At 60.4% G+C, this 17,575-nt stretch overlaps 2 protein-coding genes across 2 annotated transcripts; both read right to left on the bottom strand.

The window, feature by feature from the left end:
* Positions 1-857: 857 nt before the first annotated feature.
* PEAK3 (PEAK family member 3) lies at positions 858-5,158 on the bottom strand. Its single transcript, XM_012745672.3, has 3 exons — positions 4,712-5,158; positions 3,868-4,397; positions 858-1,996 (listed from the first exon to the last, which is right to left on the bottom strand). The coding sequence occupies exons 1-3, from the start codon at positions 4,791-4,793 to the stop codon at positions 1,205-1,207; spliced, it is 1,404 nt and encodes a 467-aa protein (XP_012601126.2). The 5' UTR covers positions 4,794-5,158; the 3' UTR covers positions 858-1,204.
* Positions 5,159-6,504: 1,346 nt separating this feature from the next.
* Positions 6,505-10,575, bottom strand: LINGO3 (leucine rich repeat and Ig domain containing 3). The gene has a single exon (XM_020284001.2). The coding sequence runs from the start codon at positions 10,573-10,575 to the stop codon at positions 8,797-8,799; it is 1,779 nt and encodes a 592-aa protein (XP_020139590.1). The 3' UTR covers positions 6,505-8,796.
* Positions 10,576-17,575: the final 7,000 nt, after the last annotated feature.

Below are 17,575 nucleotides of genomic sequence, written 5' to 3'. Positions count from 1 at the left end.
GAGGGGTGAGACATCCAGGCATACGAGGGACAGTGGGGTTGGCTGTGAAAACAGGGCCGGACACATGCTTTCTGCCCGTTTGGACGATGCAAATGCAGGGAAAGGGCTTTGGAGCCTAGGTGTTGAAGGTTGAATAGGAGTCTGAAGCAGAGGGGAGGAGAAGTAACTTGGGTAAAGGACTAGGCAGCCAGCATGTGGGGTTGGCCAGAGAGAATTTGCAGAGCCTTTGCAGGAGCCCTGTGTATATCCTGAGGGCACTAGAGAGCCATGGGAGGTGTCTGAGCAGGGGAGGAGCCTGGTCATACCTGGGTGTTAGATCCCCCAGGATTGCCGGGGGGGTGGGGGTGGGATGGGGGCATGTCAGGGAGGAGGCCTCAGGCGAGGTCAAAGGGACCCTTCAGAGCTCCTGAGTTCATATTTCAGAGGTGTAAACAGAGACCCCTGAGGAATCTTTGCCCATTTGCTCATTCTATCGTGTTAGGCTACTAATTGAGCACTTACTGTATGCCAAGCCTGGCCTTGCCCTCAGGGAGCTCACAGCCTCACAGAAACTAACAAATACACCAAGTGGTGACCACCTGCTGTGGCAGGGAGAGAACAGGGCTAGCAGGCAGCACTCGACTGGAGGGGTGACTTTATTTGCTTACAGGAGGGGGACTGGAGCAGTCTGGCAGAGGAACAGCCCATGCAAAGGCTTGGAGGCTGGAAGGAACAGGGAGGGGGTCGAGGGGTGGGGAGAGTAGGAGGTGGCAGGGACAGCATGAGAGGCTTGGGGGAAGGAGAGTCTGGACTCGCCCTGGGTGGGCTGGGTGTCTATGGTCCCAGGGAGCCCCCCCCCAGCCTGTGAGCACCAGGCAGCTCTGCACAAGGGACTGGGATTGGGGTCGCTGGCCGTCCTAGGCACGAGGGTGTGCTCCAGGACCAGAAATGCCTTTGCCCTGGCTTTGGAAGGACAGCATCCACACTCCCATGGAGACAGTGACCGGCTGGGAAAGTGGGACATATTCAGAGAGACGTTTATTGGCAGGGTGTGTGTGGCCCTGGCATCAGAGAGGTGCCCTGGAGCGGGCAGTTGCACTCTTGGGGAGCCCTGGGCCTAAGTCCCCAGCATAGGAGGGGGCAGGCATTGGAGGGGCCCGCACTCTGTGTCGTCTATGGTGGAGACACGGGGCCATCTGCCAGGTGTATCGGCTCCGGGTTGGGGTCAGTCCCACAACAGCACCAGGGCCTGGCTCAGCAAGGCCTCAGTGGCCTCGGCCAGGTACTCACAGCACAGCCAGTCCTCCAGGCCGGGCACCTCTCCACCCGCGGCTTGCTCGGCCAGGTGCAGGACCAGCAGCGCACGGCGCGCCCGCAGCCAGGGCCCGAGAGGGGCTCCGCGGCCGCGCAGCTCCGGCCCCGGCCCCCACAGCAGAGCCTGCAGCGCGCCGCGCGTCTGGGCCGCAGAGGGCCGCACTCGGGGCAGCTGGGCCGCCAGGCGCTCCAGGCCCGCAGCCAAGGGCGAGGCCAAGGGCGAGGCCAAGGACGCAGCGGGGCCCAGCAGCAAGCGGAGCAGGCGGCCCAGCTGCGGCGCGTGGGTCCCCGGGGCTCCCAGGGGCCGCCGACGGACGCGGCCAAAGTCGGCCAGCAGCAGGCGCGGGGGATCCGAGGCCACGCAGCCCCGCGGCGCCACCAGCAGCAGGTTTTCAGGCCGCAGCTCGGCCAGGGCCACGCCCTGCGCCTCCAGGCACTCCAGGGCGGAGCTCAGCTGCAGTAGCAGTAAGGCCAGGGCCCAAGCGAACTCCTCCGACCGCTGCGCGCGGACCTCTGCCAGCCACTGGGCCACCGTGCGCTCGGGCACCTCTGCCGCCAGCACCGCAGGGCCTCTCCAGGGCGCCCCGGGCAGTGTGTCCTCGGGCACCAGGCCACACAGCCCCTGCAGGTTGAAGTGTGGGGGCAGGGAGGCCTGCAACTCCAGGCCCCACGGGTGGGGCACCTCGGCTCCGGGCTTGGGCACCTGCAGGGTAGAGGGGGCGTCAGGGCCTGGACCACTAAGCCCCCAACCAGCACAGTCTGCCCCAGTGCTCTACCTGCCCTGAATCCTTCCCCGCCCACCCCCAAATTGCCCCTGCCACGGCTGGGGGTGGGGGGCTGCTGCATCACCTCCAGAAACAGGGGTCAATGTTAATTCGGGTCTTAGTCGCAAATAATGACTTTCAGGAAAATTAAACCAGGGAGGGTGGTATTGGGGGTTAAGGTGTGTTTGCCAAAGGGCCAGTTCTTCCTGACCACTTGGTAAGGAGGGACGGACGTGTCAGCTGCTGGCCAGAGCTGGGCTGTCCAATACCAACAGGCCACTGGCCATCATGACATGGAACATTTCCCCATAGCCACATTGGAGGGAAAAGTGAAATTAACCCAGGTGAAGCTAATTCTCATAATACATTTTATTTAACCCAGTAGATCCAAAGTACTCTCATTTCAACTGGCCCTTCAAAAATATTGAGATAGGTACATAACCATTACTAGTATAATTTTCGATACTGAGACTTCCAGATCCACTGTGTATTTGACGCCCGGCATATCTCGATTGGGACCAGCCACAGTTCAAGTGCTCAGAAGTCACACATGGCCAGTGGCTGCAATGCTGGACAGTGAAGCTCTTTCTAGAAGTCAGCTGGGCGTTACATTAGACTCACCTGGGGTGGGGGTATTTAAAAGTTACAGTTGCCGGGATGGGGATCTGGGGGTGAGTATTTTAAAAATAAACTTGGCCAGGTGCAGTGGCTCATGCCTGTGATCCTAATGATTTGGGAGGCTGAGATGGGAGGATGGCTTGAGGCCAGGAGTTTGAGACCAGCTTGGGCAACACAGCAAGACCCCAACTCTACAAAAAGAATTTTGTTTTTCCTTTTTTTTATTTTGTAAATTTTATTTTTTCATTTTAGTATAATAGCATTGGTAATTTGTTTAAAATAATAATACAAGCCGGGCGCGGTGGCTCACGCCTGTAATCCTAGCACTCTGGGAGGCTGAGGCGGGTGGATTGCTCAAGGTCAGGAGTTCGAAACCAGCCTGAGCAAGAGCGAGACCCCGTCTCTACTATAAATAGAAAGAAATTAATTGGCCAACTAATATATATATATATATATATAAATTAGCCGGGCATGGTGGCGCGTGCCTGTAGTCCCAGCTACTGGGGAGGCTGAGACAGGAGGATTACTTGAGCCCAGGAGTTTGAGGTTGCTGTGAGCTAGGCTGACGCCAGGGCACTCACTATAGCCTGGGCAACAAAGCAAGACTCTGTCTCAAAAATAAAATAAAATAATAATACAAAAAGCAGATTCCTGGCCGGGCACGCAGTGGCTCATGCCTGTAATCCTAGCACTTTCTGGGAGGCCAAGGCAGGCGGATTGTTTGAACTCAGGAGTTCGAGACCAGCCTGAGCAAGAGGGAGACACTGTCTCTATTAAAAATAGAAATAAATTAATTGGCCAACTAAAAATATATAAAAAAAATTAGCCGGGCATGGTTATGCATGCCTGTAGTCCCAGCTACTGGGGAGGCTGAGGCAGGAGGATCACTTGAGCCCAGGAGTTTGAGGTTGCTGTGAGCTAGGCTGACACCATGGCACTCTAGCCCAGGCAACAGAGTGAGACTCTATCTCAAAAAAAGCGGATTCCTGCCCTCTGAGAGGCGTAGGAAGGGATTAAAATGTTGGTGGCCTCACACTTTAGAAACTTGGTTCCAAGGGTTGAGTGTTGATTCATATGCTAGTTGCAAGATAAACTACTGAGCCCAAGCTGAACAAGCCCCGGGGTATGTCTAAGACGGGAAATCAGGGAGACCTCCGAGAAGGTGGGGGTGGGGGGCGGGGGGGGGGCTCACCTTGGCAGTCAGGATGTGCCACGTGTCCTCGTGCACCCGCACCACCCGGTAGTATAGGGCGTCCCCGCTCTCCACTCGGGGCGAGCTGTCCAGGAGGCGGAAGCCGTCGCCAGGGCAGCAGGGGCCAGGGTGGCCCCCCATGAGCCGGGCCCCAAGCAGGGCACGGATGACGCGGAGGCCCTCCAGCTGCCGGGCGGCCAGCGCAGCGAGCAGGGCCTCGGGGCTGCGCAGGTCTCGGGCCAAGAGGCCGAGTGTGGCGTCAGGCATGCTGAAGGTCAGCTCTGAGGGGGGGCCGGCTGGCCCGGCCTCCGCCTGGGTCTCGTCCACACTGTGGGACCCTAGAAGGAGCTGCCGGGGCTGCTGTGCCCTGGCAGAGCTGGGGCTGGGGGCCCCGTGGGTGGGCAGAGACTGCGTCCGGGTTAAAGTCTTCTTGGGCAGGGGTGGGGGCAGGGGCTCCAGGTCTGGGGAGGGGGACCCAGGGGTCCGGGGGCGGCAGGCCTTGGAGGGCAGCAGGTGGGCGCGGACCTCACCTGTGGGGTGAGAGAGTGAGGATGTTGAGGACTAGGTGGAATGTGGGACCCTGGACATGTGACTCCACCCCTCAGCCTCAATTTCCCCATCTCTAAAATGGAAATAATACCCAACCGCCCTGTACCCTCTGTGATGCCAACCGCACGGTATGGAGGGGAGAACTGAGGCTCAGAGGAGGGACGGGGCAGTGGCAGAGAGTCCTGCCACCCAGCCCCGGGTGACCGTTTCCTTGTGTGGCTCTGGGCAGGTGACTCACTTTCACAAGCCACTGTTCCCAGTGTCCCCCAGCCTGGTCCCTCGAGGCGCTGCTCACCGAGGTTGCTGTACGTGGGCTGAGTGGGCCAGGTGGGGCCATCGGGCTCGAGGGTCTCGGGGGCTGGCTCGGGGCTGGTCATGTCGCTGGAGAGGGGTCAGAGGTGGGGGCCCGTGTGGAGTGGGCTCCAGCTCTGGGTCTGCGTGTGCTCGATGGATGCTGTCGCCCGGGCTGGGGACGCTCCAGGCCCTCGGGGAGGGCAGGGGCACCCAGACTCCAGCTCCCCTGCCCAGTGGCCTCCCTGCAGTGTGACCCCGAGTGTTTCTCTCACCCTCTCTGGGGTCACTTCCTCATTCATGAGACAGGAGTGCCACCCATCAATCTTCACTGTGGGCAGGGCCGCCCTGTGCATGTGGGGCAGGGACAGAATGTCCAGCCCAGATGACAGGCTGTCTGGGGTCATGGCTCAGATGGGCGACAAGACACACGGACCCCGGGACCGACCCTCTGGCCTGTCCCCATGAGCTCAGCCGTGCAGTCGCCCACAGCAGCCAGCGCCCGGCCCTCCCTCGCCACACCCCCAAGCTCAGAAAGTGGCCGCTTCTGTCCAGCCACCCTCCGGGAGCCCCTACCTTCAGACCACAGTGACTTCGGGGGAGAAAGGGTCTGTCTCCTGGGAACAAACTCCTGATGGCTGCAGCGCCTGGCCTCCCAGGAGGGGTCTGGCCGGGAAGCCAACAGGAAACGTCCATCCGGGCGACTGTTAGACCGCAGCCCGGCGGGGTGGGGCTGGGGCCCCTGCGGGACCCACACAGCCGGGCGGGATGGCGTGACATCCCAAAGGAAACAGTTTTGGGGCTGGGGGCGGGATTGGGGGAATGGGAGCCAGGCTGTTCTCCTGCAGGCCACGCTGGGGTGCGGGGCAATGGGGGCCTCCTGGGATTGGGGGTGGGACTCATCCTCCTCCCTACCCCAGGTGAGGGCAGTCAACCCCGGCCCGGGGCCAGGCCGTTAAGGAGGAAATGCAACCAGGCGCCGCTTCCCCTGTGGCTTTTGCTTCCCTGAGAACTTGGTCCCCTCCTGCGCATGCCCCCTGCCCCGTCCCAGAGCCCTGGCAGCGTGGGCGGGGACCCTCCGGCGCTGTTCCCCGTGCTGTGTGACCGTGGGCAAGTCTCCACCCCTCTCTGTGCTCCAGCGAGTCAAGGAAAGCATCTCCCACATCCCGCCTCGTAACAGCTGCACTTGCTGGATTCTTCTTTAAAAAGTTATCTCACTTCCTACCTCCCCCTCCTCCACTGCCTTAATGCATTTTTTAATAGCAAAGACGTTCTATATATAATTACCATACATGGACGATCAGGAGTGGTTAAAATCTAAGGAGGCATCCTCTGCCACCCCCCGCCCCCGCCCACCTGTGGAGTGGGCTCATAACGGGACCCGGCTCCCAGAGTGGTCATCGGTGCGAAAGGACAGTGTCTGGAACAGCACCGGGAACAGCATGGGCGCTCCCGAGGTGTGACCTCCAAACATCGTCACCATGTGCCACTCTTTCAGAGTCAGCTCCCCCATGCCGGGGACCCTAGCAGTCCCCTTATCCCTCAGGCCTGCCCCCAGCCATGGGAATAAAAAAGAAAGCAGAAGTTTGTTATTAAATTAGTTTCATTTTTTATTGGATTTTAACCAAATGCAGCAGGGGGAGGTGGAGGGCAAGGGGGGGGTTGGTTCAGGTGGGGGCCCTGGGGGGGGCGGGGGCTGTGAATCCCACTGTACTGACGCCTGCAAACCCGAATGCCGCGGAGAATGTGCCCCCTCCTGTCTTTGATGATCTAAAGGCACTTGGATGTCGTTTTTTTTTTGTTTTTTTTGTTTTTTTTTTGAGGGGCCTTTGGGGTTGTCATGGCAACCAGGGTCAGGTGGATGCTGGGGGAAAAAATAGTTCTGCTCAACTCGGGGGTGGAGTTTGGGGGTTGCAGGGTCTTCAGCCCTCACTCAGGGCCAGTCCAGGGGCCTCCCGACGCCCCCAGCCGCAGCCTAGGGAGAACAGGCTCCACCTGAGTCCTCTGCTCAAGGCCCCAGGATTGCGCCGGCTTCCTCTCCGGCCGTCATCGCAGCAGCCTAGGGGGATCCGGGACCAATCAAGCCATGGAGCCCATCTGCGGGCCTGGCCTCTGAGCACAGGGCGACCGGTTTGACCCTCAGACCCACTTCACAGACGAGGACACTGATGGTCTGAGCGAGTGGTTCTCAGTGGGCAGCTGAGACCGCAAAGCTGGGTGGGAGCAGAGCTGGCTTCGAGCCTCCCGCAGAGTCCTTCGGGACCCTGTCCTCACCTCCCAATGGCCGAGCCCCTTTCTGGCCAAGGTCAAGCCCCATGATGTTTCCTGGGCCCCTTCTCCCAACATTGTCCTAACTGTCGCCTGGCCAAGGTGAAGGGTGCAGGGGCAGGAATCTGGGATTGGGGAGGTTGGGTCATGGGTGGTCCCCGTCTGGTGTCTGAATCCTGCAAAACCTCAGCTCCTGTTTGCTTAGCCCTGGTGACGGGGAACTCACCATCTATAGAGCAACAGAGCAGTGACCTTGGGGAAGCTCTTCCTTAGCTGAAACTGCAATCTGCCTGTGACCCCCACTCTGGTCCTAGGTCTGCCCCACTCTGAATGTTGCAGAGACCAAGGACTCAGGTCCAGGCCTCCCTATAGTGTGAAGCCTTTGCTCTGTCCTTGTCCCCATTGCTGCCCCTGCGGTGCACATAGCAGGGAACTGAGAACCACCCACGCTCTCTGATCTCATTCTGCACCGGAGCCATGGGCCAGCGGGGGCTGGGCATGAGGGGCCACACTCAGGGCTTGTCCGAGGCTGGCTCAGGGTCAGTGTGTACTCAGGGCTGAAGGTCCCTCCAGCTGGCTTGTTCAAGGGACACTGACACCCCAGAAGCCATGCTCGTGGGCCAGGGGTCAGGGCACCTGCCTGTCCCGTGTGGGGTGGGCACCTTCTTGCTGGCTGCCCCACGGAAGCAGGTGGCAGCCGAGGGGGGGAAGCTGGGAAATGGCTTCTTCTAGTGGCGGCTCTGCTGGGCAGGGGGCCCAGGTGGGAGGATGGAGAGCAGGGCATGGGGACCCCTGACAGGGACCACCTGGGGAGTGCTGGGCCCCTCAGGCTGAGGCTGACCTGTTCCACGCGACCTTAACCTGGTCCCCAAGGTCTACTGGGAGATGCCTGGCTCAGCAGGACCTGGGGTGAGCTGTGCCTGTCCCAGGTGTGAGCTGAGTGTGTCCTTGGTGTGATTTGTGACTGTTCCAGGTGTGCACTGTGTCTCAAGTATGACCTACGCCTGTCCCAAGTGTGAGCTGAGTAGGTCCTGGGTGTGAGCTGAGCCTGTCCAAAGCATGAGTGTGTCCCAGGTTGAGCTGAGTGCAGCCCTGGGGTGAGCTGTGCGTATCCTGAGTGTGAGTTTAGCATGGCCCAGGTGTGAGCTTAGCATGTCTCTGGCGTGAGATGAGCGTGTCCCAGGTGTGAGTTGTGCGTGTCCCAGGTGTGAGCTGCGCATGCCCAGTTGTGAGCACTCACGAGAGCCCTGGTTCCCCCGTGGTCAGTTCTGGAGCCGGGGCCTGGTTTTGGTGGCAGCTGGGTGTGAGGTGTGCGCATGTCACCTCTGAGCTTTGTGTCTGATGGTGGCCCGGGCGCGAGTGAGGTCTGGGTGTGCCACCCACGTGGGAACGGTGCAGACTCCCCTCAGGGCTGTGGGCGCTCGGTGGGTCCTGGGTGTAGACCACCCCCCGGGTGTGAGCTGTGCAGAGGGGCCGGGCAGGGTGGGAGTTCTGGGTGTGGCTGTGGGCCCTGAAGACCCCGGGGTCCCTGAGCTCCCATGCCCCCCATCTCTTTACACTCCTTCCACCCCCACCAGCTCGGCCACCGCAGCAGGGGCAGGAAGACAGGTTGAAACCTTTAGAAAATGTTTGAGAAACTGCAAAAGATGCATCCGGATGAAAAACAGTCCTGCGGTTGGTTGGGTGTCTACAAAAACAACCCGGGAAGTTCTGCCGGGAGCTGCCTTGCAGCCGCCCCTCCCCCTGGGGAAATGCATAGGTAGAATCAGCCCGGCCCTCCCGGTGGGGCGGGACCCAGTGGGGGTGCGGAGGGGGGACCCCTCAGATCATCTTCATGTTGAACTTGCGCGCGCCGCCCTGGCCCGCGGCGGCGGCCGGGCCGTCCACCTTGCGGAAGGAGTACTCCACGGAGAAGTTGTTCTTGTGCTGCCCGCGGCCCCGGCTCCACACGAACAGCAGCAGGAAGCAGAAGAGGACCACGCCGAGGAAGGTGATGCAGCCCATGGCCGTGGACACCAGGATGGTGGTGAGGTCCAGCGGCGCGCGCGCGGCCGCCTGCGTCTCGTTGCGCGCCTCGGCCAGGGTCCGGTTGGCGACCGGCTCGGGCTGCACGGTCAGCGTGGCGAAGTAGGTGTCGTTGCCGCCCGCGTTGCTGGCCACGCAGGTGTAGGTGCCGCTGTCCTGCGGCCGCGTGTCCCGGATCTCCAGGGTGCCCCCGGGCAGCACGTGCGCCCGACCGGCGCTGGCAGCCGTCACCGCGCGGTGCTGGGGCGTCACCCAGGCCACGGTGGGTGCCGGCTCGCCCTCGGCGCGGCAGAGGAAGCGCACGTCGTCGCCCGCGGTGGCCGTGACGTGCTGCAGCCGCCGCTCGCGGATCTTGGGCTTGCGGCACACGAAGTACTCGAACAGCACGGAGTCGGGCAGGTTGCGCAGCGCGTCGCCGCGCACCTCGGCCGGGGTGGCGCAGGCAGGCAGCCGCCCGTCGAAGTTGAGGGTCTTGCGGCGCTGCACGATCCACAGCAGGCGACAGTCGCACGCCAGCGGGTTGCCGTCCACGCGCAACGTCTCCAGCGTGTTCACCGAGTGGAACGTGCTCTCCTCCAGCGTGGACAGCAGGTTGTTGGAGAGGTTGAGCAGGCGGATCTGTCGCAGCCCCAGGAAGGCCTGCGGCTCCACCACGGCCAGCAGGGCCCCTGCCAGGTGCAGCTCGCGCAGGCGGATCAGGTCCCGGAAGGACCCGCGCGGCACCGTGCTGATGGGGTTGTGCGAGAGGTTGAGGCAGGTCAGGTGCTCCTGGTGGCGCAGCGCGGCGGCCGGCACGGCGGTGATGTTGGTGTGGGTGACCGACAGCGACGTGAGGTTGAGGCCCTGCAGGCTGCCCGCGGCCACCTCCTCCAGCAGTGGCCAGTTGTCGATCTCCAGGTGCAACAGCGCCGGGAGCCTCCGGAAGTTCTGGTCCTCCAGGGCGGCGATGGCCAGATGCCGCAGCCGCAGGGCGCCCAGGCCCCGTAGGTGGCCCAGAGACTCTCCGGACAGTGCCGTGAGGTTGCAGCGCTCCAGCGTGAGCTCCTCCAGCGCCAGCAGCCCCGCGAAGGCCCGGCGCGAGATGAACACCAGGTCGTTGTCGCCCACCTCGAGCCTGCGGAGGCTGTGCAGGTCCTGGAAGGTGTAGTCCAGCAGGATGACCAGCTTGTTCTCGCTCAGGTCCAGCAGCGTGAGGTTGTCCAGGCGCGTGAACACCCCGGGCGGGATGAGCTTCAGCTGGTTGCCGCGCAGGCGCAGGACGCGCAGGCGCGGCAGGTTGGCGAAGGCGCCCGGCTCCACGTGCGCGATCACGTTCTCGCTCAGGTCCAGCTCCTCCAGCGCGGGCAGCGCCGCCAGGTCGCCGGGGTTCAGGCAGCGGATGCGGTTGCGGCTGAGCTCCAGCACGCGCGTCTCGGCCGGGATGCCGTCGGGCACGGCGGTGAGCCGGCGGCGCGCACAGGCCACGGCGCGCGTCGGGGCGGTGCACTCGCAGCGGGCCGGGCAGCCCCCGGCCGGGGGCGGCGCCGCGGGCAGCAGCAGCAGGTGCAGGCTCAGGACGCACAGCCAGCAGCTCATGGTGCGGGGCCTGGGCCTAGGGCCGCGCCACCATCCTCCTGCGCACCTGAGGGCGGGCAGGGCAGCGTTAGCATCGGCGCCTGCGTCCCCGAACCGCCCCCCCCCCCAGCGCGCCAGGCCTGGCAGGTGCGTCTCCAGGCCCCGCAGTCCCAGGCCTGGGCCTCCGCGTGCGCGAGCGCTGAGCGCACGGAAACCTGCACGAGGACGTGCACAGCGGCAGCACGTGAGACAGGCAGACAGCAGAAGCGGCTCTAATGTCCCCGAGTGGATGACGGACACACACAGCTGGCCCCTCCACACACTGGAACATCACGCAGCCATGAAAAGGGACGAGGCTCCGACACAGGCCACAGCGTGGAGGGACCTTGAGGACGTCGTGCTCAGTGAGAGACGCCAGACACAGAAGGACACACAGTGTGAGACTCCGTTTATATGAAACGTCCAGAACGGGCAGAGCCACAGAGACGGGACGTGGATTCGTGGTCACCAGGGTCTGGGGAAGGCAGACAGGGTTTCTTTTGGGGTGATGGATTGTTCTGGAATTAGATAGTGGTGATGGTTGCATCCCCTTGTAAATGTACTAAAAACTACTGAATCGTACATTTTAAAAGGGTGATTTCGGGGTACAATGAACACTATTCCGATGGTGGGCACACCAAAAATGCTGGCCTAAGCATTAGACAAGATATCCACGTCACAAAAGCACTTATACTAATATTTTGGAATTAATAATATTTGGAACTAATATTTTGGAATAAAAATAAAATAAAGGGATGATTTTTATGTTATGTGAATTTTATCTCAATAAGAACATTGCAAAGGAAAGGATTGGCTGGACTGAAGAGGAGCCATACACGTAATATAAAAATTTTTGTTTAAAAATCATTCATTCCAGGAGTTGGAGGCCGTAGTGAGCTATGATGACGCCACTGCACTTCAGCCTGGGCAACAGAGCGAGTTTCTCTCAAAAATCCCTGTCTCAAAAAAAAAAAAAAAAAAAGCCAAGTGTGGTGGTTCTCAACCTGTAATGCCACCACTTTGGGAGGCTGAGGCAGGAGGATTGCTTGAGGCCAAGATTTTGAGACTAGCCTGGGCAACATAGCGAGATCCTATCTACAAAAAATTTAAAAATTAGCTGGGTGGGGTGGCTCATGCCTGTAATCCCAGCACTCCGGGAGGCCGGGGTGGGAGGATCACTTGAGCTCAGAAGTTTGAGACCACCCTGAGCAAGAGTGAGACCTTGTCTCTACTAAACACAGAAAAATTAGCTATGCACGGTGGTGCCTGTAGTCCCAGCTACTCGGGAGGCTGAGGCAAGGGTTGGAGGCTGCAGTGAGCTTTGATGATGCCACTGCATTCTACCCACGGCAACAGAGTGAGACTCTGTCTCAAAAAAAAAAAAAAATTGAGCGCCTACTGTGTACCAGGCTCAAATACGCCAGTGAATATGTTAGACAGGGACTCATGGGGCTCATGGCTGGAGGGTGGGGACACAGGTGGCCAAAACAGCCCCCAGCCCCCTGAGAGGCCTCACTTGCTAAAAGCCAGCCCCTGTCTTGTCCTCCATGTGTTACCCTGTTGGTCTATCTGGCTGTGTCACCTGAAATTATGGTGTGTCTAAAGCCCTGCTTGCTGTGTCTTCCAAATGCATGGTCACTCCCCAAGGCCTCTGTCTTCATCACAGCTGTCATCCCAGGGCCTAGAACGGTGCCTGGGACTCGATAGTTTGCTAAACATCGATGCATGCAATAAACATGGGCGACAAGGCTGTAGGATGCCCGTTCTGGGCTCTGCAGGGAAGTAGCCTGTTGGGTGACCAGGCCTGAAGGAGGGTGGGACTTCGGGCTGGGAAAGGTGACATTGGAGCTGAGGTGCTGCTGTGGACAGGACTGTGTCTCCCCGAAGGGTACGTTCAAGTCCTACTCTCTGGTACCTGCGAACAGGACCTTATTTGGAAACGAGGTCTTTGCAGATGGGCTCAGGCCACAAGGGGGTTGCACTGGGGTCGGGGGTTCTTGTGACAGAGGGGTCTAGACACACGGAGAGCCGGGCGGAGGGAACGACCCTGCCTGAACACAAGGCCGGGACTGGCGCGATGCAGCCACAGCCAGGCTTTGCTCGGAGCCCCCAGGAGCTGGGAGAGCCAGGGTCCTCCCCGGCAGCCTTTGGCAGGAGCAGGGCCGTGTGGACGGCTAGATTTTGCACTCTGCCCTCCAGAACTGGGGGGCGGGGAGAATGCGCTTCCGTCCTTGAAGCCCCCGGTCTGTGGTGCTTTCTCACAGCAGCCCTGGCAAACTCACAGACCCAAGGGATGAGCAGAAAAGTGCCCTGTGGGTGTCCTGGGGAAGGGCATTCCAGGCTGGGGGAACAGCCTGTGCAAAGGCCCTGAGGCAGAGTGGGCAGCTGGCGGAGCTGCAAGGAGCGTGAGTGGGGGAGGGGTGGGAAGTGAGTTGGGAGGGGTCTCGGGGGCGGGGTGGGGGAGATGGCGTGGACCTGTGGTGACCGGAGGAACAGATGACGCCAACATGCCCTGGGTCCCGGTGGCTGTGACTTCCCAGCTGCTCCCATCTCTCCCGGAAGCCTGCTGTCCCCCTCCCCCGCCCCTGCCTGTTTGGCCACAGCCCAGCTGGGGGGCGGGGGCGGGGAGGTCAGGGTGGGTAGGGAACAGCACGGTGGCAGCTAGACAGCGAGCCCAGCGCCCTCTGCCTCGTTTGCCAGGCAGCCACTTCCAGCATCTGAGCAGCTGAGCCCCCCCAGGCACCCCCGACACCCTGTGGCCCGCGCCAGGCCGTCTGTTTCCCACGGTGCCCGTAACATCCGTGTGGGCCGCTCCCGCCCTCCCCGGCGCTCTGCACAATTTAAGGCGACACGCTCATGGCCCGAGTGGCCGCTTGCTTAGCGCCGGAGACGACGCGTAGGCAACGGGGAGAGTTTGTGCTTGCAGATGTGGTTAGTTAGGATGAGGTCGTGACGGATGCGGGTGGGCCCCGGTCCAGTGACTGGTGTCCTTACAGGACAGAAATGTGGACACAGACGCAGGGGGATGGCCGTGTGACAACAGAGGCAGAGACTGGAGTGACAAGTCGACGAGCCAAGGATTGCCGGCAGCCACCAGCAGGGCAAGGAAAGATCTTCCCCGGAGCCCCTGGAGGCGGCCCGGCCCTGCCGACACCTTGGTCTTGGACCTCTGAGCGCCAGAACCGCAAGACAATCAGCCTCTATCGTTTCAAGCCACCAGCTTGTGGTGTGTGGTGATGGCGGCAGCCCTGGCAGCCTCCTACAAGACTCGAATGAGGACCGATGTATTCTTGAGAAAAATTCACAAGTAGGACCAGAGCGGGGCAGAGGAGTAGGGTTTCTGCAATGTCTGAAACACTGAAAAAAAAAACTGGAACTAACCAAAGTGTCCACCAATAGGGGATCAGTCAAGTCAACTGCAGTCCGCGTGCGTTGTGAGATGCAGGGAGATTGGGCTGGGGAAAGGTGGCTGGAATGCGGTCATGCAGGGGGTGACAATGGAACTAACCTTGGTGTCCATCAGTTGGGGATCAGTGAAATAAACTGTGATCCATACCTGTTGTGGAATTGTGGAATGCAGGAGATTCGCATGTCCCCACAGAGACAGTCAGCTGAGACCTAGGTGTGTGTGTGTGTGTGTGTGTGTGTGTGTGTGTGTATTTGGGGGCAATAGAACTAACCTAGGTGTCCATCAGTTGGGGATCACTCAGATAAGCTGTGATCTATGATTATTGTGAATAGATCCGTGTCTGGGCAGAAAGACGGCTGAGATGTCTTTATACAGGGGAAAAAAAATCAAGGTTGCCAAACACTTACAGATGGTGCAATCCTCTCCATGGCAAAATAAAACGAAATGCCAAACTGAATTCTTGAGCGGGGTGGACACGTGCTTGTGCGCAGATGCCCAGAAAACGTGTGGGAATCCGCACAGCACATGGGGCAGCACCAGCGCGCGGCGGGAAGCTGCCGCAGCTGAGAGCGTGGCCACACCATGAGAAGACGGGGGACCGCTGGTCTCCGGGAGCTCGGCAGCTTCGCCAAGCGTGGGGACACGGAGGACAGCGGACTGGACGGGGCCCTCCCACGGGACTTGTCCTTAATCCCGACCTGGGCATTGCAGGAAACGTAATCTTCTCTCACTGCAGACTCCCTCCCGGGGCTGCTTTTCTAGGTCATTCTTTCCCGAGCTCTTGCCCCTGGACAGCTCTCGGGGAGGCCGTGTCCCGAGAGGCGACAGGAGGGCCAGAACGGCCGACGGGTCCCCGATTTCAGGCCCCATCGCCCACCTCTGGCAACTTCCTACCTTAAACCTGTCCCGGGTTCTCCGGCCAGCGCCGGGTCCCCGTCCTGGCCTGTGCTTCTCCCTGGGGTCGGGGGCCTGGACCCTCACCCGGGAGAGGGGTCGACAGCCTCAGCGGCCTTGCTTCCGAGGGGCCGGGGCCCTGAGAGGGGGTCTCTTCCAGCCCCCGAATCACACACTCCCTGCAGGAACACAGGTGTTTGGTTTCTCCCCTGCTGGAGAGAACTTCACGACCCTAGAATAAAATTTCAAGTCTTCCAGGCGGCCCACAGACCCTGCCTCCCCTGGCCCTGTCCTCTCCCCGCCCTCCCCTCGCCCTCTCTCCCACTCTTCACTCTGCTCCAGCCACACGGGCCTCCTCCCTGAGCCTCCAACACGCCAGGCGCGGCCTGGCCCCAGGGCCTTTGCACAGGCTGTGCCTGCCACCTGGGACACCTTCCCCGCCTGGCTCTCTCACTGCATTTTGGTCACACCTCAAATGTCAATTGCCTGCCTGCTCTGTGTCCCCACCCCACTCTCCCTGAAATGCCATTTGAACTCGTCGAATGCGAGTATTTCTTCCTGGACTGTGCAAATAATGACATTCAACGCCCTCTCCCACCTCCCTGGCCTAATCCCGGCCACCGTGAGCTCCCTCCCCTCAGCGGGAGACCCTCTTGCACCCTGCTCCCTGCTGCCCCAGGGCCTTTGCACGAGCCCTCCCTCTCACTTCTCCTCCTTTAAACAGACTCTCAGCAACCCCGCACCTCGCCGTGCCGTGCTCCTCACGTCTGGTTGGAGGGGCCGCTCTGGGAGCTCAGAGTCCAGGCGACCAATATCACGGACCCCTGTAGGGAGACGGTCGCTCCCTTCTCGGGCACCACTGAATCCCTCCTGTTAGGGGAAACTCTTGGGGTGGCCCTCGCACCCCGACAGCCCTGACGTCTGCTAATTTTTTTTTTCTTTAAACAGAGTAAGGACAGAGTCCTGGCAGCTCCTCCATCTAGAACTTAAAACACACTTGTGTTTTTGCTGGACCTACTTTTATCTTTCCCTCCCAAGAGACCACAAAGCTGGTTTCTCCTCATGCATGCATGCAGTCGGTCAATCAGTCAGTCAACAAACATTGACAGTGCGCCAGGGACACAGAGGGGCATAAGACAAAGAGCTCAGCTTTCTCTGCGCAGACAGGAGAATGCAGCTAAACAAGGAGAATGCAGAACCCTGTCCCTCTGCAGGTGGCGACCAGCACAGAAAAATAAATCCAGGGAGGGGCGTCGGTGAGTCTCCAGGGAATTACAGTTGTGAAATTTACGCAGGAAGTGAGTAAGACTCGCAGGATATGAGGAAAGAGGGCACAGCCAGGAGGCCATGGGGGCCCTGTGGTCTTAGAGATGAAAATGGACTTTTTCTTTTATTTTTTAGAGACAGAGTCTCCCTCTGTCACCCAGGCTGGAGTGCAGTGGTGTCATCACAGCTCACTGGGGCCTCCAACTCCTGGGCTCAAGCAGTTGATCCTGCTTCAGCCTCCCGAGTAGCTGGGGCTACAGGTGCCACCACCATGCCTGGCTCATTTTTCAATTTTTGGTAGAGATGGGGTCTTGCTATGTTGCCCAGGCTGGTCTCGAACTCTTGACCTCAAGTGATCCTCCTGCCCCAGCCTCCCAAAGTGCTGGGATTGCAGGTGCTCAGCTGACATTTTTTGAATGAGTTTTTTTTTGTTTTTTTTTTTTTTAAGTTTGAAAGAATTCTTTAAAAACTAGTTCCCATAGGACACAGATAAGGACAAAATCAGGAAGTTCTCAAGTAGCCAAAGGTCAGGAATCACTCGGTCACGGCCACCGAGTCCCAGCCGGCAGGAGACCTCAGTTCTGATGCGCTGTGTGACCTCCAGTGAGAAATGCACCCTCTCTGGACCTCGCCTGTCAGAGCCCAGGCACAAGAGCCCTCCGGGGCGCCCGCAGAGCTCTGGCTCTATAATTACTCCCGGGCTGAGAGACAGCTGATCCCTGTGCAGGCAGCGGGGGCCACGCGGGCTGTGACCTAGTTTCTCAACCCTCACCTCTCCCCGCGGCTTGGCCCGATCATCTTCTCTGGGTGGTGTTGAGAAGGGTTGGGGGGGGATGCAGGTGGATTAAAGCCTCTAATGTCGCCCCTAAAGGGTCTGGCGCCCCACTTTGGGAGGAAGGGCCGGTGGGAACATGGGTGCCGCCTGCGGGACCCCATTCGTCCACTGTGTGGCCCGAGGGAGCTGCATCGGCCTCTCTGGTCTTCCTTCCCCGACGCACTGCCTGGGAGGTGCGGGCACGCAGGAGGGCGGGCGTGGGGGGAGGCCTACGGGGGGCTCCAGCCGAGATGCCCGGGGACCCCGTCGGTTCTGCCACTGCCGGGCGAGGAAGAGGCTGGGCGCCCCGAGCAGGCGGGTGGCCCTCTCTGGGTCCAGGACCCCACCCCCAGCCCTGTCCCCACATAAGGTGGGCGAGGAGCCGGCCTGGGTTCTGGTTAGGGTGGGGCGTCTCATTCCCAGTCTTGCTTCTGCGGCGGAGTTTCGAGCCACCCGGCCCAGAGCGGGCTGACTTTGACTCTATGCATTTCTCTGCCCTTCCCTTCGCCTCAGCCTGTGGCCCTGGGAGAGGCGACACTGCAGGGCCAGCTCCGTCCCCTCCCGGGACCTGCCTGGGGCACCTCCCCCTGTCACAGGAC

The sequence above is a fragment of the Microcebus murinus genome, chromosome 27 (assembly GCF_040939455.1).
Source record: "Microcebus murinus isolate Inina chromosome 27, M.murinus_Inina_mat1.0, whole genome shotgun sequence".
NCBI classification, from domain to species: domain Eukaryota; kingdom Metazoa; phylum Chordata; class Mammalia; order Primates; family Cheirogaleidae; genus Microcebus; species Microcebus murinus.
The sequence above is the reverse complement of the archived record's forward strand: the minus strand, read 5'-3'. Positions and strand labels throughout refer to the sequence as shown.